This window comes from Pongo abelii, chromosome 1 (assembly GCF_028885655.2).
Source record: "Pongo abelii isolate AG06213 chromosome 1, NHGRI_mPonAbe1-v2.0_pri, whole genome shotgun sequence".
NCBI lineage: Eukaryota > Metazoa > Chordata > Mammalia > Primates > Hominidae > Pongo > Pongo abelii.
Genome location: NC_071985.2, coordinates 146,801,034 through 146,825,088, shown reverse-complemented (window position 1 = coordinate 146,825,088; position 24,055 = coordinate 146,801,034). Strand labels below are relative to the sequence as shown.

General features: G+C 38.4%; 1 protein-coding gene across 2 annotated transcripts in view; it reads right to left on the bottom strand.

The window, feature by feature from the left end:
* Window positions 1-22,126, bottom strand: part of COL24A1 (collagen type XXIV alpha 1 chain) — a 421,841-nt gene extending 399,715 nt beyond the window's left edge. Inside the window, exons 1-3 of one of the 2 annotated variants that reach the window (XM_002810653.5) lie at window positions 22,050-22,126; window positions 21,497-21,627; window positions 12,027-12,091 (exon numbers count right to left, since the gene is read on the bottom strand). In XM_002810653.5, coding sequence (XP_002810699.3) covers window positions 12,027-12,091; window positions 21,497-21,552 — 121 coding nt within the window. In that variant the 5' untranslated portion in view covers window positions 21,553-21,627; window positions 22,050-22,126. Of the gene's footprint in view, window positions 1-12,026; window positions 12,092-21,496; window positions 21,990-22,049 lie in introns of those variants that run through there. The other variant, XM_063718582.1, reaches the window with a different exon arrangement.
* Window positions 22,127-24,055: the final 1,929 nt, after the last annotated feature.

The following is a 24,055-nucleotide window of genomic DNA, read 5'->3' as shown; positions in this document are numbered from 1 at the left end:
CTAGTGGTCTATCAATTTTGTTGATCCTTTCAAAAAATCAGCTCCTGGTTCATTGATTTTTTGAAGAGTTTTTTGTGTCTCCATTTCCTTCAGTTCTGCTCTGATCTTAGTTATTTCTTGCTTTCTGCTAGCTTTTGAATGTGTTTGCTCTTGCTTCTCTAGTTCTTTTAATTGTGATCTTAGGGTGTCAATTTTAGATCTTTCCTGCTCTCTCTTGTGGGAATTTAGCACTCCAAATTTCCCTCTACACACTGATTTAAATGTGTCCCAGAGATTCTGGTATGTTGTGTCTTTGTTCTCGTTGGTTTCAAAGAACATCTTTATTTCCGCCTTCATTTCGTTATGTACCCGGTAGTCATTCAGGAACAGGTTGTTCAGTTTCCACGTAGTTGAGCAGTTTTGAGTGAGTTTCTTAATCCTGAGTTCTAATTTGATTGCACTGTGGTCTGAGAGATAGTTTGTTATAATTTCTGTTCTTTTACATTTGCTGAGGAGTGCTTTACTTCCAACTATGTGATCAGTTTTGGAATAAGTGCGATGTGGTGCTGAGAAGAATGTATATTCTGTTGATTTGGGGTGGAGAGTTCTGTAGATGTCTAGTAGGTCCACTTGGTGCAGAGCTGAGTTCAATTCCTGGATATCCTTGTTAACTTTCTCTCTCATGGATCTGTCTAATGCTGACAGTGGGGTATTAAAGTCTCCCATTATGACTGTGAGGGAGTCTAAGTCTCTTAGTAGGTCTCTAAGGACTTGCTTTATGAATCTGGGTGCTCCTGTATTGGGTGCATAGATATTTAGGATAGTTAGCTCTTCTTGTTGAATTGATCCCCTTACTAGTATGTAATGGCCTTCTTTGCCTCTTTGGATCCTTGTTGGTTTAAAGTCTGTTTTATCAGAGACTAAGATTGCAACCCCTGCCTTTTTTTGTTTTCCATTTGCTTGGTAGATCTTCCTCCATCACTTTATTTTGAGCCTATGTGTGTCTCTGCACGTGAGATGGGTTTCCTGAATACAGCACACTGATTGGTCTTGACTCTTTATTCAATTGGCCAGTCTGTGTCTTTTAATTGGAGTATTTAGCCCATTTACATTTAAGATTAATATTGTTATGTGTGAATTTGATTCTGTCATTATGATGTTAGCTAGTTATTTTGATCTTTAGTTGATGGTTTTCTTCTTTAAAAATTATTATGAGTATATTGAATCATTGTTGTCTTCTATATGTCTCATATATCATTTCTCTATAATCTGTTTTATTATGTTCTTTAAATTCATTTTTGTTTGTTTGATTTTCTTATTTCTCTTTACTGTTTCCTACAAAGTATAACTTCCCTTTGTGCTCCTTCCCATTTCATCTTGATTTATGAGGTAATTTTTCTACGACTTCTTTACTGACTTCTAGAAGCTCACAATTCATATCCTTTTAATATATTGCCTTCGTTTACTTTTCCCTGAGTTCTTTCATTTCTATCTTAGTATCTTTCTTTGTATAGGTGATGAGGGGGACATATTTGGTGAGAATATTTGTCGGTTTAACAGCAACATTTTTTTGTGTGTACATTCTCATTTTTGCTGCTTTTCCTTACATATTTCCTTATTGTGTATTTCTACTTGTGCTGTGCCAACTCCTTTTGCTCATTAATTCCTAGCCTAGCAACTTACAGAAAGATGCTGCTGGAAGAAGAGGATGGGCTGTGACTTCCAAGTCTCAAAACCCAAAGGGTCTGCTCCGGTACTACCATTCTAAATGGCTTCTAGCCCCACCTTCTTCTCCAAACCAAATCTAGTCCAGGAGGACTTCTGTAGCTAGCTCTATATACAACCCTTCATTCTCCTTCCTCCATATCCACTCACACTGGTATATGCTTCAGAATGAATCCTTCATCTCAGTGAGCAGATTTTTGCATTTTCTGAGATCTGTCCCCACTGATCCATTTTAGCTATTATCTGTGCTTATTTATTATACTTAACCCTTGGCAGCTTCTGCCCCCCCCCAGACCCTGTAGCACTTGTGTACAAGGGCTAAATGTGTATTTTGGGGTGTGTTTCTCACCTTCAGGAAGTCTGGTTTTGCTGGTGCTTTCTGAAGTCTCACTATTGACCTTATTCCACATGGCATCTGCTTTTCTGAGCACATTTTTGGGGTTTGCAGATTTTATTAGTCCCCTAGTTTTGCTGAAAGTGATTTTTAAGTTTATTATTTCATTCGTTTTTTTCTTTTGTATGATATCCAAGACCAAAAGTGGGAAGATAATATCTCTTAGTTTCAAGTTTATACTTAAAATCTACACCCATTTCACAAATGAAAAATCTCTGAAGCACAGAGAGATTAAATAACTTGGTAAAGGTCACAGAGCTGATAAATGGTTGAGCTGCATTTGAGCCCAATCAATATGGCTTTAAGTTCTCTGACTGCTCCACCACACGACCTCTCAGCCATTATATTCCCCACACCACTCCACATATCCCTTGGCAAATCTCACTAATTAATCATGGCAGTATTACTTTTACCCTACAAAAATCTCAGTGAAGAATACTCTCTAGATAGCCACTAAAATTGGTACCTGAAGTGAAATCATCAAATTGTCATCCTAATTTTAAGCTTTCATACCTGAGTATGAATACACTCAGCAAATGTGTTTGAGCAAGATCTTAAGAGAGGAGAGACTAAAGAACACTTAAGGGTAGAAGGCACATATGAGTGGAGCTGAGGAGAACTGGAGACAAAAAAAATGGGGGTGGGCAAGAGAAAAAGAAGAAAGGCTTTCACTCAGAGGTCAGACTCTTTAACATTTAATTTATACCTGGACTTGGATATCACAAAATTACAATTCGGGGTTGAATTTAGATATTTCGTACCAATGTTTACAATAAATAACTAAGTTGCCGGAAGTAAATTGCTTGTTTTGTCAGTGGTCCTATATAAAAAATCAATCCAGTTCATGTCACTTGGAAAATCAGTTACCATTTAAAGAATATTAATGATCAACCCAGCACTATATTAAGTGCTTTACGTTTTTAAAAAATAAGAATTATAGCAGCATGTATTAAATTTCCATGTACCAAGCACTAGTCTAAGAACTTTAATATTTTAAGTCACATAATTTGCATAACAACTGTATGAAGTAGGCACTGTTGTTATCTCCATGTGAGAGTTAGGAAAAGTAAGTCATAGAAAAGTTAAATTATTTGCCCAAGCTTACCCAACTAGGGAGTGCAGAGGCAGAATTTGCATGCAGGTCATCTAAGGCCAATTTCTTAACACGGTGAAATTTAGGAAAGGTATGTGTTACCTAACAGCAGAACTGACTGTATCTCCTTCCTTTATTTGCTTCTGAAGTGTAAAATAAATGGTGGTGTCACCAAGACAATGCCTTGTTCTTTTTACTATAAATACCAGGCCTAATGACTTCATCCAAACCATGGCTGCAACAACCACATATGCTGACTCACAAACCTCTCTTCTGGGCTTGCATATCCAATTCTCTATTGAATTTATCCAATAGAAATGAGATGTTCCAAAAGCATTTCCACTTCAATGTATTTTCCCCAAACCTCATTTTTCTTACTTGAGTGCTTCTCTCAGTGAAGAGTCTCACAACCACACAAGCAGGCAGAATAAACTTTTTATAGTGTAAAGTAGATTATGCCAGTCTTCTGACCAAAATCCTCCAATGGCTTTCCATGGTATAAGACACCTATGCCATTTATTCTCTTCTTATCTCTCTGATCACATCTCCTATCATTATATCTTACCTAATTTTGCTCCAGCCAAACTAGTATTTTCCTTCATTCTTAAACCCACCCAACTAATCTTAAACTCATGGTATTTGTACTTACTGTTCTTTCTTGTTGGGATGCTTTAAACCCGTGTATTGATTTTAATCTGTATCCTTAACTGTGAATATATTGATTTTAATCTGTATCCTTGTATTGATTTTAATCTGTATTCTTAACTGTGAATATAACACTTCAGTGAACTCTCTGAGTATAATGAATTTTGGTAAGTTCTATGAGTCCTTCTAAAGTATTACTGAGGCTGACAGTAGTCTTGGGGACCCCTTAACTTGAAGCTAGTGTAGAAGTAAGGGTGGTCTTTGGGACAGCTCTCTAACTTTATACTACCCTGATATGGTTTGGCTGTGTCCTCATCCAAATCTCATCTTGAATTCCCACATGTTGTGGGAGGGACCTGGTGGGAGGTGATTGAATCAGGTCTTTCCCATGTTTTTCTTGCAATAGTGAATGGGTTTCACTAGATCTGATGGTTTTATAAGGGGGAGTTTCCCTGCACAGGCTCTCTCTTGGCCTGCTGCCATCGAGGTAAGATGTGACTTGCTCCTCCTGGCCTTCCACCATGATTGTGAGGCCTCCCCAGCTATATGAAACTGTAAGTCCATTAAACCTCTTTCTTTTGTAAATTGCCCAGTCTTGAGTATGTCTTTATCAGCAGCATGAAAACAGATTAAGACATACCTCTTACTTATTTTTCTCTTCACTGATATATCTGCTCACTTCACAGCATTCTCCACTCTCTGTATTTACTCTTCCTTGAATTTCTTGCCATAACAAAGCTTATCTTTTTTTTTTTATCTCATCCCATCAGAGTCCTGCTAAGTATATCCCTTCATGCCAATCTTTTTTTTTTTTCATTTTTTTTAATTTTATTTTTTTATTTTTATTTTTTTCTTTTATTATTATTATTATTATTATTATTATTATACTTTAGGTTTTATGGTACATGTGCGCAATGTGCAGGTAAGTTACATATGTATACATGTGCCAATCTTTATTCATCCTGCAAGGCTCAGTTCAAGTGGTTACCTCCCCTTTAAGGCATCAGCGCAATTTTCGTTTGTTGTTGTTTCGTTGAACACTAATGAGAAATAGATCCTCTCTTAGTATGCTAATAAAATCAGTATTCTAAGCTTACAAAGCTGACATACTATGTAGACACAAACAGCCCAAACTTACTTGCCTTTCATTTGAAACTTGTAGAGTAAGCAGCACTGATAATGTTATCACAAGTTAGAATAAAAGAAAGATGAGGGAGAAGGAGAAAGGGGGAGGGAGAGGGAGGAGAGAGAAGAAGTAGATCAAGAAAGAGGGATGGAGAAAGAGTGAGGGAGAAAGGTGAAATTAAGTCTTAGTAGAGGATAAAACTATGACTCGTAACCAAGTCTTTGACTCCAAACTCAGTGACTATATCAATTGACTCTGTGGGGGGAATATAGTATATGCCTAAAGAAATAGATATGGGAGATCCAATGGTTATACTTGTTTTACAAGTACAGAGAAACAAAGAATCATTATATGTGTCAATATTCAGTGATATTCTATCACAAATTGGAAGAAGAAGAATTGTATTAGTATGTTTACTCCCTCAAAATGGAGAGATTTAACATTTCTTAGTAATTGGTAGTTTAAAATACTTAAAAGAAAGTTACCAATTTTTAGATAAAAAGGAGTAATATATCACTTTATAAACTATAACAAGTTACAGAGTTAACTCTTAACTATTAAATAACTAAGTTAATATAGCATAGCACTTAAATTTAATGAATTCTCACTGTTTTAAATTTTCATATGTCTTGATCAGTTAAGTCCCCAAAGCTATAGTCTTTCCAGTTTGTAGGAAAGAACAAATATGACTGTTTAAAATAAAATCACCAAATTTGCAAATGAGAATGATTATACAGACTACAACATACTTTTCTTTTTCTTGCCAATTTACTCAAACTGACTAAATTAACTAGATAATTGCCCAATATCCACTTTGTATTATTTTTTATAGTCTCAGCTAAATAGTCAATGTCAGAATCAAGACTCAAATACAGCTTCCTAGCTCCAGTTCACTGAATTAAGGAACTAAAGGAAACGATTTAAAATAAACCGTTTTATTTTATTTTTTCAATATTATGAGGCTATGGGAAAAGAAAAGGATCTGGAGTATTCCCCTTCTTCTAATCAAAGTTATTGTATCCTTATGTAACGGGCACTGTGCTAAGCACTTTACATGTGTTATTTTATCCACACGACAGCCTTGTGTAGTAAGTATTATTATTTTCTTCACTTTAGCATGTTAAAAATGAGGCTCAGAGAGTATTTAAGAAACTTGCTCAAGGTCTGTTAGCTAATAAATGGTGGAAGCTGGACTTAACTCTAAGATGCTGGCTCCGGAACACCTGTGCTTAAATACCATTGTCACACTGGGTATGTTAAAGGTGGCAATCGTTTCCTAGAAGTATTCTTAGTTTAAATAGCACATCTATTCTGCATAAAGAGATAAATACTAATTTATTTATAAGATGAGAAATGAAGCTCTAAGCTATGTATAGAAGTTTTGGCTAAGTGCCCATACAAGTGTTTGTGCAGAAAGGACTTGAAGTTACTGCAGCTACAATGAACTGCTTCTGTTAACAATAAACACATTTCAGATTAATTTCTACGGGAAATTCTTCGAGATGAATATTCTACACAGAGATTTTTACACATGTGGTTTTCACACCTAGGGATCATGAACCTGAGAAAGATGTGCATGTTAAGAATTAGTTACACATTATGCATGGTGCAAGTCATTGTAGAGAAGTGTTGTAGCTATGCCAACATCTCACTGGCAGCCCCATCCCACCAACAAAGACAAAGTAATAACGAAAATAGACATATCAGGTAAGAAAAGGTATCTACATCTGTCAAATCCTCAGAAAACTCAGGCTTACATAATTAATTTTTCTTAAGATAGAATCATTTATTCATTAGATTACACCTAAAACTTGGACATAAAAAATGTACAATTTACATCTATTAATAAGGTACTTAAAATGTTTTTTCTTAGCTGTGTTAAAATTTAAGGAAATTTACTGAAACCATGACAAATCACATAGATGCTTATTTCTTCTCATTCTTAAAATCTTACTCAAATGAGAATAAGGGAATGTGGTTTAGAACTACAGGGACAAAGTTAATGAGTAGAAGAGACAACAGCAGACAAAATATATCAACAAATTTTTGGAAAATGAAAAGCACATGAAGAAATTACCAGAGCTGAAAAAACTAAACCTAAGGGCTTCAGAGGCAAATGCTAATGACAGGCAGGCTGATTCATGTTGCAAAATCCTGAAAAGGCTCAAGAATTGAAGGCACCAAAATCAATGAATTCAGCATTGGGGCTTCAAATTGGGGGTTGGGGATATGTGAGGGTGGAGGATTGAAAGTTTGTATAAGAAGCTTCCAGACTAAAGGAGACCAAAGGTTAATGACACAGAAACATTGAATCAATCATAGAGGAAAATGGAAGGGAAGCACTGTATTGAGAAAGGATTTGGCTAAAATTGACATACAAAATTGTGAGACAATCCTCCCCCCATCAACCCAAGAACCTCTTTATATCACTTAACTCTAATAACAGTGGCAACCAGGATTATATTCTACAAGTAAGATATTGGACTTCTAGAGAAGTCCTGCAGCCTCAGACATGTATAGCCTAACAAAATAGTCAGACAAGTTTCTACTTAATCATCCTCTATGTGAAACATCTCAGTTAACTAGCCTACCCATGCAAACAGTTGTTAAGCATATTTTTAGTGTCTTACTTTTTTTTCTTTTTCTTCTTCTTCTTTTTTTTTTTTTTTTTTTTTTTGAGACAGAGTCTCACTCTGTCGGCCAGGCTGGAGTGCACTGGCACGATCTCAGCACACTGCAACCTGTGTCTCCTGGGCTCGAGTAATTCTTCTGCCTTAGCCTCCTGAGTAGCTGGGATTACAGGCATATGCCACCAAGCCTGGCTAATTTTTTTGTATTTTCCAGTAGAGATGGGGTTTCACCATTTTGGCCAGGCTGGTCTTGAACTCCTGACCTCAGATAATGTGCCGGCCTCAGTCTCCCAAAGTGCTGGGATTACAAGCATAAGCCTCGCATCTGGCCAGTGTCTTACTTTTAAATGATAACAGAAATGCTGCATACTTATAAACAACTTCTCCAACATAAAAGACAGACCAATACAAAAATTTAGAACAAAGACAATGCAGACAGCAGAAGAAAAGTTGAAAAAATCATCATTCTTATCCTTATAGAGATAAAAGTAGACATTGCATCGAAGAAACAAGAACAGGATGCATAAAAAAAAAAAAAAGACGCATCTCAGTGAACAAACCCTTAAAAATTTAAACACAGAGGCCAGGCACGGTGGTTCACGCCTGTAATCCCAGCACTTTGGGAGGCGGGCGGATCACGAGATCAGGAGATCGAGACCATCCTGGCTAACACGTTGAAACCCCGTCTCTACTAAAAATACAAAAAATTAGCCAGGCGTGGTGGCAGGTGCCTGAGTCCAAGCTACTTGGGAGGCTGAGGCAGGAGAATGGCATGAACCTGGGAGGCGGAGCTTGCAGTGAGCCGAGATTGTGCCACTGCACTCCAGCCTGGGCGACAGGGTGAGAGACACCATCTCAAAGAAAAAAAAAAATTTAAACACAGAAGAAATAGGAAATTAAACAAAATGTTTGGAATAGTAAGTGATGAAAAATCTCATATAAAGTAGTACATAAAAGAAAAACGGAAAATGGGATCTAAAAATAAGAAAATAAAGAGCCCAATACTGAAGTTTTATTATTTAAAAGATATTGAAGAAAGAGGAAATAAGAGGAAGAAAAAATAACACAGGAAAATTCCCAGAAAATTAAGGATGCTTCCACACTGAAAAGGCCTACTAAGTGCCTAGCACAATGAATTGTAAAAAGACCTATACCAAGACAGATTATTGTAACATTCCAAAACATCAAAGATAAACAGACGATTTTAAGGGATTAAAAGGGAAATTAAAAGGTCACATATAAAGGATCAAGAATTAATATAACATCAGATTTAAAAAGTCTGCAAGCCAGATAAAAAAAGGCAAAAGATGAAAATATTTCAAATTCTGAGGGAATAATATTTACAGCCTAAAATTTTATACTCACCTGAACTACCTGTAAGACTGAGAATAAACACATTCTCAGAAACTGAATGTTCTAAAAAATGCACCACCCAAGTGCATATTCTCAGGATGCAACTGGAGGATATGCTGTACCCAAATAAGGAAATAGAGTATGAAAAATGAAATAAGAGTTCCAAGAAACTCCATCTAACACAGATATCAGCTCTACTGGAAGCTTAGAGAACTACTGGTCCATAGCAGAACAGAATTTTAGCATGCAGAAGGAACATCTCCAAGAAAAAAATCAAATTTCTGGAGTACTTGTTGTGTTTTGGGGGAAAATATATTTCAAAATATCTGAGATTTAGTGGTAGTGACATAGCACATAAAGCAAACAGAAAAGGAGGCAATCTTGTAATATTTACAAGAAAAAAATATAGACTTTCATGGCTCAGTGATAAAAAAATATGCACATGGTCATAATAAGACATTAATTGTGAATATTAATTTAACCAAAAGTTGGATAAAACTATATTGAGAGAATAGAAGGAGGGAAAGAGGACACAGAGAATAGTATAGAAATGTTAAGTCCTCATCATTAATAATAGGAAGTCAAAATAATATTTAAACATATTATAGTATTAAATATTGATGCTAAAACCAAAAGAAGGTGCTAAAAGAGTTTGGGCAGACGATACTAGGAGTGGGTAAGGGGAAGGGACACTGCTTTTTGCTATATGTTTTGTCATACAATTTGGCCTTTAAACTTTGTACGGTACTTGTAATTCTTTGATATACATTTTTAAGTTTTGAAAAATCTCATAAGCACACAAATATTTATTTCTGGTAAGTCTAACTTAGGATAATCTCTCACTCATACATATTCAGTGGTATTAATATAAATAATATTGGTGATCATATCAAAACACAATTTATCTGATAATGGTTTTCCAGTCTCCTGATTAGACATTACAAATTGCATCATGCCAATTTAATCAGAAAATTTATTTTAGGAAAAAAGTGTTTCTAAGTTTCTGATAATATACTATTTCCATTTCTTTTTTGTGCTCAAAAATATTCAATTTTCTAAAGTCTAAGAGGTTTTCTAAAGGACTTTTCTCTTTGTTAAGAACTGGCAATAAAATTTTAGGTGTATAAAACTGAAAATTATGATGCTTGCTCTGAAATAAAAGAACATATTTTACATTCCATAAATGAGATCTTAAGGGTGAAAGAAATATGTTGTTTCTTTCATTTATTCCTTTTGTTGGTTCTAGATTTTTAAAAAATCAGTTCATAAATATTTAATTTTCCCTATATCTTTCTTTGCATGGGTTTCTAATATTTCGATAATAATATATTTGGCAAATTATTAAACTCGTAATGCCAGTGGCTGGCAACTGTGAAGCGAGAGGATGTTTAAGGGAAAAAGTTTTGTCTTCAGAGATGGACAGATCTAGATTCAAATCTAAGCTGTAGGTGAGCCACTTCTTTGAGTCTCAGTTTCTTCATCTATAATACCTACTCTGCAGGTTCATTATGATAATTAGAATAATATATGTAAAGTACCAGCAAAGGACATGACACAAAATATACATTTAATTAATAATTGTATTCTTCTCTTCCTTATCTTCTCTGTGGCTCTAGGAGCCTCAATTTTAAGGAATTTGTAGACTTTGCGGTCAAAATATGAGCTCAAATCTTGGTTCTTCCATTCATTAAGCTGTTACTTGGAGGTGGTTACCTGTTCTCCTTAATCTTAGTTTCCGCAATTCTATCATGGCCATAATTACAAAACCCTGCGATGAGGCAGCAGTGAAGTAAATGTCTATTCTAATAGCACAGTGACTAGTAGTTTATATAAGTTCTCAGAAACAGTAACAGTGGTAATAACAATAAATTAAGAGAGAGTTTTTCTCCTCTTCATGGCCACTTCAAGCTAAATGAAGTAACGTAAATGCCTTGGTTAAGAATAGTTTTTCATGAAGTTACATGTGACATGTGGCTTAATTTAATCATTTCCCATAAAAGAGATTTAGAAAATGTCTTCTAAGAAATATTTTAATTCATCTATGTGATATTTGAAAGAATATTTATCTGTATCTACTTGTCAATTTGGTCAACCAGAGTACCACTCTTCCTTTTTGCCCTCTCTCTACCTTGCACATATTTCATTCATAATTTGTTTACTTGTCTTTTTCTTACTGTTATTTGATCAATTGATCCAACTGACAAGGGGTTCATCAAATGGATCACTCAACTGAAAAGTTGGATCTGTAAGAATTAATGCTTTGGCAGCTCTGTGCAGAAGAGCCCTTTGCTACCTTTAAGGCAGAGGAGAAAAACAAACAAACAAAAAAATCTGAGGCCTTGGTAATATTATCTGTAGGTCCAGCACAGTTCTAGGATTTGTCTCTTTGACTTTGGTATGTTTTTTACCTTTGACAAAGGCATTTTTTTCACTTTGATGCTATAGACATTACCTTACTTACATTTCCAATCATTGGCAATAGGATATTACACAGGAAATAGAAGATGCTTCGATCATGTTTAAATGAATGAATTAGGATATACATAGACTCCTGAAACTCTATCATCATACTACCAGAGTAATTAACTAGCAGGCACAAACAAAACAGGTTTAGGCTTATTTTCTAAACCTCTCCATTTGAATTAAATAGAATCCTAAGCCCACTAGTATGCAAATTCCATTTTGTTTCTTAATGATGCAAATCTAGACGGAACATTTATTATATGCTTTTGTTGTATCAAGAAGTGCAAAGGTAATTCAGTCACAGTTTGCCACCCCCAAGAACTCCCACTTAAAATGAAGTCACAAGCAAAGCCTTTTTATTGTACAAAACTTCTTTTTTATAGAGTTTGCTTAAAAATGTAAGCAATTTCACAGACGGAAGATATGAGTAATTTCTTAAAGGTCATATTTCCCCCCAAAATTGGTTTCTTTAATCTTGCATTCTCATGGTACTGGGTGGAATTTTTGTTATTGTTTAATGTTGAATTTACAGTTATAATGAGTTAAAAGTTATGTAATTTTTCTGTCTGGAAGTAGAATTTTTAAGTAAGCGAATAAATTAGAAGGTAATTTTCTTACCTTGTTCTTGTGCATGAACAATAACCCCAGCCACACATAGTACAATAAAATGAAGAAGTGGTTTCCTAGGAAAAGAAAAAAGCATTTGGGAAAAACTTACTATTTGGACATTTACAACCATATAGAATCCAAAACAGTCTATGCAAGATTAAGAATTAAGCAATTATTTTAAATAGCATGATATTTTAATATTCATAGTGGTTAAGACCAAAGGCTATGAAGTGAAATTCCAGTTTTTCCACTTACTATGTGACTTGGGCACATTTTTAATCATTCTATGCCTTAGTTGCTTTATCTGTTAAACCTACCTCATAAGATTTTCTGAAGATTAACTTAAAAAGTTCATGTAAAGCACAGAAAACAGTACCTGGCACATAGGAAACGTTCAATAAATATGAACTAGTATAGGTGGTATTATTATCATATATTATGTTAAATTACCATATATGCAATTTCATACAAAGTAGTAGAAATTTCCACAAAAATAACCCAAATTACAGTTGCTTAACTATAGTGATTATAAATTAATGGAACCAGCTATTTATTTGTTTAAATTAATGGTTATATGTGAAAGCCATTTGAATATCATACTTAAATCACTGGTACTAGATTCATGATTTTTTGGTTTTGAAAATAGCAATGGCCTGTAGATGTCAACACTGAGCATTTTGATTACTAGTAGCTATGAGCACAATACCCAATCACTACAAATTAAAATGTCCATTAGTATTGATGAGCTATCTAAGCAAAAATGTTTTGTGACATTGCTAGTATAACCAAACTTTTAATAAATTTTGTTGAACATTCTTCATAATTGGCTGTATCTACCTCCAAAATGAAAATTATAGAAATAATTTTGAAGAGAGATGATAAGCATGCTGAAAACAATACTTCATTACCTAATTTTGCTAATATAGACCCTGATTCTCTTTTTGATTCTAACCCAGGGACTGTTCAAATGATGTATTTGTAAAATGCAGTACCGCAAGGAGTGATTACGGAGCTGTCTATAAACCATTAATTCCTTTTTATTAAATTCCTGATGTACTAGTAGTAATTGGTACATTTTCTATTTATTACTAATAAGATGTTTTTTACCTTTACCAACTAGTATAAGGAGCATCTTAATGTAAGAAAGATGATCTTTTTACAAAGTTGAAGCCAGTAAATATAAAATTAGACTATTTATAATGGAACACAAATTTCATTTGTATTAAAATGGTATTTATTCTTTGTTAGTAATTTTAAAATTGAACATTCTATGGCCGTACTCAGTCCAGAGCACAGCTCTTATAAGACAAGGTTTTGATAGAATACTTAACAACTGTCACTAACTCTACAAACAAATCAACTGAATCATTGCAGAGATTTTAGCTGATATGGATAAATAACTAAACCATATATTGTAATGAGGCCTATGAAACATTCTTATATATGGCATTATTCATTTAGATGGATGGTTCCCAAATGTTAGACTCACCTGAGGAACTTGTAAAAAATGCAGATTTTGGGCCCCAACACAGAGATTATGATTCAAAAATTTGCGATGAATATCCAGGATGCATGCATTTTAACTAGGTGATTCTAATGCAGATTGTATGTGTACCAAACTCTGAGAAAAAACTATTTAGAACATTCACTGTGTTTATATTTACAATGTTATTAAAATACATCTAAATAGATTTTACTTTTGCTTAAATCACATATATCTAATTTTATAACATGACATGACCCTAAAATACTATTTGGCCCTTTTAAAATCCTTTCCTACTGCACTAGGTCAGTGGTTTTCAAACTTTAGTGTGATCAGAATCACATGAAGGACTAGTGAACAATAATTGGGCCTCACCCCCAGAATTTCTAACTAAGTATGTCTGGGGTGGGGCTCAAGAATACACATTTATAACAAGTTCCTGGGTGTGCTGATGCTACTGATCTGGGACTACATTCTGAGGACCACTACTCTAAAATAAATGACTCTCAAGAGATGATATAAAGTCCGCCTGTTTGGATCTTTTTACCCCTTGGCTGCACACTGGAATTACCTGGGGAGTTTTGTTTTGTTTTTGTTTTTGTTTTCTTGAGACAGAGTTTCACTCTTTGTTACCCAGGCTGGAGTGCAGTGGAGCGATCTCAGCTCACTGCAACCTCTGCTTCCCAGGTTCAAGCAATTCTCCTGTCTCAGCCTCCTGAGTAGCTGGAATTACATGCGCCTGCCACCACGCCCGGCTAATTTTTGTATTTTTAGTAGAGACGGAGTTTCACCATGTTGGCCAGGCTGGTCTCGAACTCCTGACCTCAGGTGATCTGCCCGCTTCGGCCTCCCAAAGTGCTGGGATTACAGGCATGAGCCACCATGCCTGGCCTACCTAGGGAGTTTTAAAAACTACTAATAATTGGATCTTTCTCTCCTTGCCCCACAGAGGTTCTGATTTTAATGTGTCCATAGCACAGGCATTTTAAAACATTTTCCAGTGATTCTAATATGCAAACAAGGTTGAGGACCATTGTGCAAGATTAAAATGATGTGTGGGCTCTCCAGGATGTATCCTAATGTGATTTAGAGCTTGAGTAAGGAGGCTATTTACCTTTCAAATTTATGTTTCAACATATAACTGGCAGGATACATATCAGTGAGACTAGAAAACTGCTTACTTAGGATTACAGTCAATGAAGGATAGTGCATCTCAATTATGCTGTCTTAAGTAGAAAGTTGAATGTGAATGGAAGCATGTCTCACCTGCCCAAGGTAATCAGGCTCACTCAGATGCATAGAAATAACCCAACAGGCACTTTTCCCTTAAAAATAATTAATGACGAGTACAACAGCCAGCACTACTCATTTAGCAATTCAACAAACTCATAAACTTCCCCAGTGACCTCAGTGGAGAAAAATGGAAATAAACATGTTAACAAGTCCATTCCTGGTGTGAGGCAGGAAAACCTGAGCACATCAAACATCATTCTTTAGACAGGTGATCCTAGGGGATTATGACAAACCAGTTGAGCCATACCTTACATAAATGTACCTATGTATGAAAGCTGATGACTAATGGACTGGTAGAGATCAATGACTAAAATAGATTCTCTTTCTTTTTGTCTAGTTACAACCAAAACTAATAGCCAACTGAAAAAGAACAGGAAAAGTTTATTACAATGCATTCAAGGCCCTTATTATTCAGCTTCAATTTCCTTTTTTAGCAATATGGATCCCACTACCCCGATATCTCCAAAGTTCCAGCCATACAAAGTTATTCTCCATCCACTGGAAAGACCTTGTATATGTCTGAAATGCCCTCCCAGTCTCCCCTTATCATTCTTAAGTACACCCAAAGCCTAATTAAATCAATACTTGCTCCATGAAGTTTCCCGTCATCTCTAAAGGGGAATGAATCTTTCCCCCACCTCTGTACTTTTGATAGATTAATTGTGACTTTGTTATACTCCTATAAGTCCTACCTTTTATGAAAGTAAATATCTGAGCAAGTAGCAGGTCTTCATTTTTACCTCTAGTGTACCCATGTGTTACATGAAATTGACAGTAAATACTTTTTAAAAGGAAATGCTCAAAAGTATTATCTCCCAATGACTGAGGAATTCACTTTTTCCTTATGGACTTGATTCTTTTAACACTTGGAAAAAAATAAAAAAAAATACAGGCAATTTTAGTTAGATGTCCAAAGAAAGAGAAGGGAAATAGAATTTTTAAAATCTGCTATGGTAGCATATATGGAAGCCTTCTTCTTTTTTTTCTTAATTTTCATTTTAGCTTTCTTGTCTCTGAAGTGGGTACACAGAGAAAGGATGAAGTTTCATTGACATAGTCAGTTTGATAAAGAGCCAAACTCCATCATTGTATATGGGTATTTAATGAATCCAAGATTCTTGGGAAATGTCTGATGGACTAGGTTTGTTTGTTTCTTTGGGTTTTCCCCCTTATGATACTACATTTATCATACATTTCCTCAACAAATAAAACTTATCAAGTTTCCACATTAGCAGTAGATGGTAGAGTTCTCTACGGAAGCAGCTGTTCTTTGTCCTCTTCTGGGTCTTAGCTGACTCATCTATTATGTGATGACATAATACAAATTTTATGTTTTTGTGTTTTACATTCCAAATGTAAAATCCTATAATTTGTGTGTATGATGAGATCACATTAGTATACTGGCATTAAAAGACAAAAAGCAAATTACTTAGCAAAATGTTATATATATGTGTGTGTGTGTGTGTGTATACACACACATATATATGAAGGGTTTGTGTATATATATGTGTGTGTGTATATACACACACATATATATAAACGGTTTGTTGTTTAACCACAAAACTGTAAAGGTCTTCCTATAGTTTTGGTCCAATACTATTTAAGTAACCTAAAATAGTCTACTAAGTTGTTCATTCATGTATTTCGTTTACTCCCACAAATAGTCTAGTTGGTTTATTAAACAAGAACAATTTTTGAATATTCAAAACATGTTTGTTTTCATTCACTGGTTTGTATATGTGGACCATGTGTCACTGATACAAAGTTATAGGGTTACAGTTACTCAGACATTTAACAAAATCAGACCATATCCAAAAGAAGTCAACAATATGGTAACAAACACTTAATAAAGGCTCAAAAAATATAACCCAAGATATTGATATCTAACAAAATAAGAAACACTCTGCATGAGTCTGGCTGCTAGTCACATTTTCAGTTTGACACCAGCAACAGTCCAAACATAACCAGACATGTGAAAGTAAAGGCCTAAAGAGGATAAGACAGAAAATAGATATCCAAAGACCATACTCAGAACATGTAAATGACTAATATCCATTCCAGGCATCGTACCTAGATGATTCTTAGAGCTATTCAACTTCCTCTTTATTCAAAAGATCCAAGTTGCTTTAGGGGAATCCGAGGTATCTTTTGCTTAGGGTACCCATGAGACTCTTAGGTATTATAACTTATGTCTTCAGGCTACTGATGCTCACTCCTACATAGATTCAATTTATAATAGTGGGAAGGACTTGTGAAATCTTGTGAATAGACAACTTTTTATGAGTTGGTGGCCTTTTAAACCAATTGAAAATGGTGAACAAATCTGAAAGACACACACACGATATACATCAATAATTTCAACAATTTCCACCACGCTACGTTTACATGCCAAGAACTTCTCTAAGTCATGACAGCTTTACAGATTTTGCTCTCTACTAGCTACTAAGATCGAGAAATAGTAAAATTTCTGTTCTTTCCTCTCAAAATAACTGAAAAAAGATTTTCATCACAGCAGTGGACATAAAGTTGGATGATTCAGGGAGCAAAGTAGTACTGTCACTAACTTACTTGCAATGAATTTTTCAGACTATTAATTCAACTCAGGTGGTAGTTATATAGCTAAACCAGTGTGAAGTATACTACAGGTTGAGCACCACCAATCTGAAAATCCAAAGTCCTAAATGCTCCAAAATCTGAAAAGTTTTGAGGGCTGAAATGATGCCATACTGGAATCATTTTACACCTGACTTTCTGGGTCACAGTCAAAACTTCATTTCATGCACAAAATTACTAAAAATATTATATAAAATTAACTTCAGTCTATGTGTATAAGGTATATATGATACGTAAGTGAATTTCATGTTTTGACTTGGGTCCCATCCCCAAGATATCTCATTATATATATGCAAATATTCCAAAATCCAAAACAATTCGAAATTCAAAGCACTTCTGGTCTCAAGCATTTTAGATGAGCAGTACTCAACCTGTAGAGCTTTTGGTTAAATTCCAAGCATTCAAGCAATTCATGCAGTGCAAGGGAGATAAATGCTTAAGAACTTCATATAATCAAAGTGTCTAGAGTCCGGTCAGTAGGAGGGAAGAAAAATACATCTAAACTAGTCTGTCCTAGTAACACCACAGAGAATGTTAAACTATTGCCTAGCTTAGTAAAGTTCCTGGCACATACTAGTGTTAGATAAAGATTTTCAAGTGAACTAATGAATCAGATAATCTTCAGTCAATGAAACAATCAGGTGGTCTTGAGTTTCAACAAATACATAACTTATCTGGCATCTTCTACCTATACACTCATTCCAAAATCAAGAAAAGTCAAGTCTCCCTAACCTCTGCTTGTTAAACATGGTTTAAAGGCCTTTCCAAATCTGGTCTCTGTTTATCTCTCCAGCTCCAGCTCCAGTCACTGCTTCCCTAGAACGTGTACTCCAACCAACTTCATTTCTTTCAGGCCCTCAAATGCACTGTGCTGTCTCACTTCTGAGCCTTTTATTGTTCCTTCTGTCTGGAAAATTTCATGTTCTTTTCAGTAAGGTCTCAGTCTAGATTTCATTTCCTTTGGTTACCTTTTCCTTCCAGTATTATCCTTTCCTCCCCTGTCCACCCACCCAAGACTGCTAGGTGCCCCTCATGTATATATCCTCCTTTCATTTCGTTATACTTGGTTGTTTCATTTACTATTTCCTCTATTAGACTGGAGAGCAGCAATTGTGGATCTGTCATACTCAATCATTGTATCTCTACTGCCTAGAACCACACTGGGCACATGGTTGGAGCTCAGTAAACATGTGTTGAATAAATAGGTTAATGAATGATGAATAAATGAATGACAGAATAATGTTAGCCTTTTATGAGAATGAAAATAAAATTGTCTTTACTTCTCATTAGAGTTACAAATTCTAAAATAAGTCATAGTTGGAAGGCATGGCAAGGAAACTAGCACAGCTATTCTAATTCCCATAATAAAATTTACTTTTATTCTGCTGTTCACAAATTAACAAGCAGAATGTCTAAATGACACTCAAAAGTACTTTCCTTAAATTACATTTACTCTCCCTGAGACATCAGCTTATTTTAAAAATTTATTTGAACACAAAGATAACTAAGTAACTTTAAAAAATAGAATTTCGTGCCATCTAGGAAATAGATCTTTATATTCCAAAATTCCTTTTTGGTTATAAAAGTCTTTAATTACCATAATAGCCTGCCTCGGAGACCTTCTGATAATATGTCAAATTAAGGTATCTAAAGCTGACTTTGAGATTTCATTAATTTTATTAATTCTACAAATTCACATTAGGCAACCTATACGAAAGACCCCATGAAAGAAAGTGTCTGTAAAGATCCAGTTTTAAACTGGAACTGTTTTTGGGTGACTAATCAGAACTGTGATTTTAAAAAGCGCTCCCTGTCTTACAAAACATCACCACAAAAGGAAAATAAAACTCAGGGATTTCATCAGAGACTCTAAGGTTTAATTCAGTGGCCTGACATTATAAATTAGCTACTTCTTCCAAATCCAGCCCCCCCGCCCCGCCCTGCCTCAAACTCCGAAGGGTTGGTGGCATTATTTTCAAACTGAAAAATTCCAAATTATTTATGAAAATTGGATTTTCTAGAAACAATTTTTTCAGCCCAATCATTAACCATCTTTCCCAAGTTTGCATGTGTGGTTGGAGCTGTGAGTTCTGTAATCTGATGTAATTATGAATTACCCTTAATTCTCTGCAGCCCATCCCCAATGGCCCCTGTAATAGAACAAATTGGATATTATGAGATAACCAAGGGCTGCAAGGCCTCTGGTGGTCATGGGAGACAAACACCTTCATCCAGAACCTGCTACTCATCCCCACGTCTCTGCACAAGGGTTCTCTTCCCATTCCACGTTTTGTAATTTTTCTTCAGAGGTTCCTCCGGTGCAATCCATTCTATTTGGTTTCTCTGCCTCCCTCCCCCCAATCATCTGGACCCAATTTACAAACCCCAAACTGCCCAAGAATTTATGCAGGGCCTTTTCTGGGAGCGTCTGGAAGGGAAGTGTAAACCAGACAAGACAGAACCCAGGAGCAGATCTGCTTTAACCCGGGTGGTTAGTCACAACTACCAAGGGGAGTGTTAGTCACCAGCGTGGGCCTCGCGCGGTGGCAGAGGGAAAGCCCTCGGGGCAGGAGCTGCAGTAGGGCCTCACTCCGTCTCTCCTGGAGTCTCCAGGATGGCGGGGCTAGAGCCTCTCTGCATCCGCCCCTGATCAGCGGGAAGATCTGTCAGTTCCGCAGGATCGGCTGCAACCCCCGACTCTCCAGGCTGGTCCACACAGAGGGATGTTTATCGAGAATAGTGGCGGGAAATCTTCTGCCTGGGAACCCCATGCGACCTGTGTGAGCCGCTCTGAGAAGGCAACCCGCAGAGCTTGACCTCTACTCGCTCCAGGGACTCCCCAGCCTCCAGCACCGCGCTGCCCGCACGAGGTTGAGGAAGTTGGGAGGTTTCCTCTTCACTGTTGCATGGGGATGGGGGTGTGCGGGAAGGTTTATCTGGTCAGCTGGGAAGCCCAGCAGCGAGGCTTCCAGGGGTCGGAAGAGAGCGCGCGCGCGAGCCCCAGCCAGGCTGGGCTGCACGCGGCTGGGAAGCACATGTTCATACAAACACGACCACAAGGCGCTCTTTCTCCGCACCCCGCCTCCGCCTGCCCTCAGCTGACACGGTCAATTCTGTTCCCCGCCCTCCTCCCACCTACCCTCCTGAGGGACAGCCTCTTTGCAGAAGACTTCCACAGCCGCGTTCACCCTTCTCGCCCAGGGGCCAGAAGCAAACTTGTGTAACCCACTGACCTCTTCCAGGGGGACCAGGGCATCCAGCCAAAGCCGCGCAACCCCTGGTCCACGCCCTTTTCCCAGGGAAGGCATGGGAGCAGGTACAGCGCCCAAAGGGGAGGTGGGGTGCCCGTCAGGACCCGCCCAAAACCTCCCCAGGAGGGGCAGGCCCGCCCCCATGTCCTGCTCCCCCCACAGTCCCCGCCGCGAGTGCCACTTCCCCAGTGACAGGGCAATGATCAGCGCGCAGCCTCGGCTCAGATGGGCAACGTTTGTTGGCCTTCTAACCAGAAGGGATTGCCTCTAAGCCCGTGGGTAAAGCAACCCCCCAACGCCCAAGGTTCTGCAGTCACCCCCTTCCCCCAGCTGGCGACCCTTCCTCACGCCTGAGTCCAGTGGTCCAGGCTGCGCACACCGACCCTGGGGGACCTCTAGCGTCACAGCAATCGCCAGGCTGGACGCCCTGAGAAGCACCTCGGGGAAGCAGGACCTCGACAGGGCCCTGCGGGAGGAGAAGGGGAGGAGGGCGCGAGGGTGGCGGGAGCTGGAGCCAGAGAGATCGTCGGAGCCCAGCTCTGGAGCTTCGGGAGCCGCTGCCTTGGACCTTGGGACTCGCGCCAGCGAGCTTTTCCTCTCGAGTCAAAAGACCGCTTTAGCATAAACTGTCTGAGATCTGCTGGCACGAGGCATCCTTTCAAACACGGTATTTTACAAGCTGAGAAGACAAGGGGAAGATACCGCGGGTACTCGGCCGCTCCTAAAGCCAAAAAGTGCCAAGGAGCCGGACCTCAGATCTACATCAGGCTCAGCAGAACCAGGGGGTGGAGAGAGGGGTTGGTCTAACCCCTACCCTACCCGGCGGGTGGGCTACTTACGTTTTTGCCGTGGGGGAGACTTTTCCACGCCTTGTTCTGTGGGCTCTTAAATGCATTTGTATGCATTTGTCCGTGCAGCAAAGCGCTAACGGAAAACAGAAGCCAACTCTGAACTGCTTAGGGTGCAGGTACTGTCCATGAAAAAAGGGAAAAAACAGTCACATGAAAACCATGCTTCAAACCCGCAACAAGAAAAAAAGGAGGCGAGGGGGTGAAGTCGGGAGGAGGTAGGAAATAGCACCCGAAGGGGAGGACAGGCTTCCTAGCTCTCTGGCTCGGTAACGAACGAGCCCAGGGTTGCGCTCCCCGGGGACGGCGGGCGAGGAGGTAAACCTCACTGGGAGGCCTCGGGGCGCCGGCGGCAGCGGGAGCCGGGCTGCTAGTGCAGCACTCAAGTTCACTTGCGGTTCAAAGGCGACTCTGTGACTCCAGTGGAGTCCTCTGCTTTGGGCCTGGGAGGAGAAAGGGGTGGGGGTAGGGAAGGAGATGAAGTGGGGGAGGAAGTCCTTGGAAACAGCCCGCGCCCGAACATTTGTCAAACAAGCACACACACCCACTTCGGAAATCAAGTCGGTGCGAGGGGGCCGGTGGCAACTGCAGGCGCTCGGCGTGGACTGCCGCCGGCTGCTTTGCCTGGAAGAAGAGGAGCCAAGCAAATCCGGCCGGTGTTAAATTTCACCGCTCACTGACTTGCAATGACATCACCAAACACTGCGCACACCTCCCCCTCTGCCCCCGCAACCTTCCCCGACCCAGCGCCCGGCCCAGGCGCCCCCCGTTCGCCAGCCCTTCGGGGTCGGGCTGGGCCAGCCGCACCCCGGGCGCGCTCGCCACCGCCTGGGTACGACCCGGTTGGTCTCCTTTCCCACTTATAGGCGGCTAGTATCCTTCCTTCCATACCATGTTCATGTTCCATTCCCCATCTCAGCAGTCCCCAATTTGATGTTTTCCTCTTGCTTGTCTCCCATCCCCAATCTTTTTCTCTACCCTTTTCACCCACACCTTCTGAAATCACACTTAGAGGAGGCCTTCATTACCCTGCGACCTTCTTGCCTTCTTTGCAGTTAGGCCAGTGGCCTACGTGGTATTATTAAATGACTTTAACTGTTCTCATTTCTACCTTTCCTCCCTTCCCTCTTTCCTTTCAGTCTGTCCCCCTTACGACCTTCTACCGACTTTTCTCCTGTAATTCACCTTTCTGCCTTTTCCTGCCTGCAAGTATTACTGGTTCACATCAAGAGCACACCACACACACTACACTCACACAATCTCTCTCTCTCTCACACACACACCACTACCTTAACAATTTGAATACCTTCTCCAACTTTTGTAGCAAATTTCTTCTTTTGACACAAGTCTCTATGCCCCCATGGCCTTATACTAAGAAATCCACCTTCTGATTTTTGCAAAAACAAAAACAAACAAACAAACAGAAAACAAACGTTCTGATTTTATCTTCCTTATTAATAAGACTGTAAACTCCAAGAGGCCAGGAATCTATTATGTTGTTCATAGTTGTATTCCTAGCACCTACCTGGCATATCTGTTGAATGAATGCTGTATATCACTGAGAATCATTTCTCCAAATTTTTCTTGTCTAGCCTGTGTGCCTTCCACAGCTAATGACCCTTCCACATGCTGAAAGGGATCCCACATTACACACACATTAAAAAGGTTAAAGTGATCATATTGGTGAATGACAATGATTGATGTGACTCTCAAGCTTGGTAATTTTTTAAATGCAAGAACATAGAAATTCATCATGCCCCCCCTCAATTTTTCAACTGTTTATTTTGAAATAATTTCAGATTATAGAAAGTTGCACAATAGTACAGAGTTCCTATATATACCTCCCTCAGCTTCCCCTAATGTTAACAACTTACATAACCAAATTACAGTTATCAAAACTGGACAATTGGGCTGGGTGTGGTGGCTCATGCCTGTAATCCCAGCACGGCAGGCCAAGGCAGGCAGATAACCTGAGATCAGGAGTTCGAGACCAGCCTGGCCGACATGGTGAAACCCTGTCTTTACTAAAAATACAAAAATTAGCAAGGCCTGATGGTGCATGCCTGTGATCCCAGCTACTCAGGAGGCTAAGGCAGGAGAATCGCTTGAACCAGGGAGGCAGAGGTTGCAGTGAGCTGAGATCATGCCACTGCACTCCAGCCTGGGTAACAGAGTGAGACTCCATTTCAAAAAAAAAAAATGAATAAATAAAAAATAAAATCCCTGGATAATCAACACCAATATAATACGAATAACCAATCTATACATCTTATTAAATATTGTCAGTTTTTCCATTAATGACCTTTGTCTGGTCCAGGATTTTACTCAGGATCCTACACTGTGTTTAATAAAGTAACACAGTGATTAACTGAATTGTTAGGTTTCCTTAGTCTCCTCCCATCTGTGGCAGTCCTGTCTTCCTTTGTCTTTCACAACCTCAACACTTTTGAAATGCACTGAGCAGTCATTTTGTGGAGGGTTCCTCAATCTGGATTTGTGTGACATAGTCTCATGGTTGGGTGCAGGTTGTGTATTTTGGTCATAAATAAC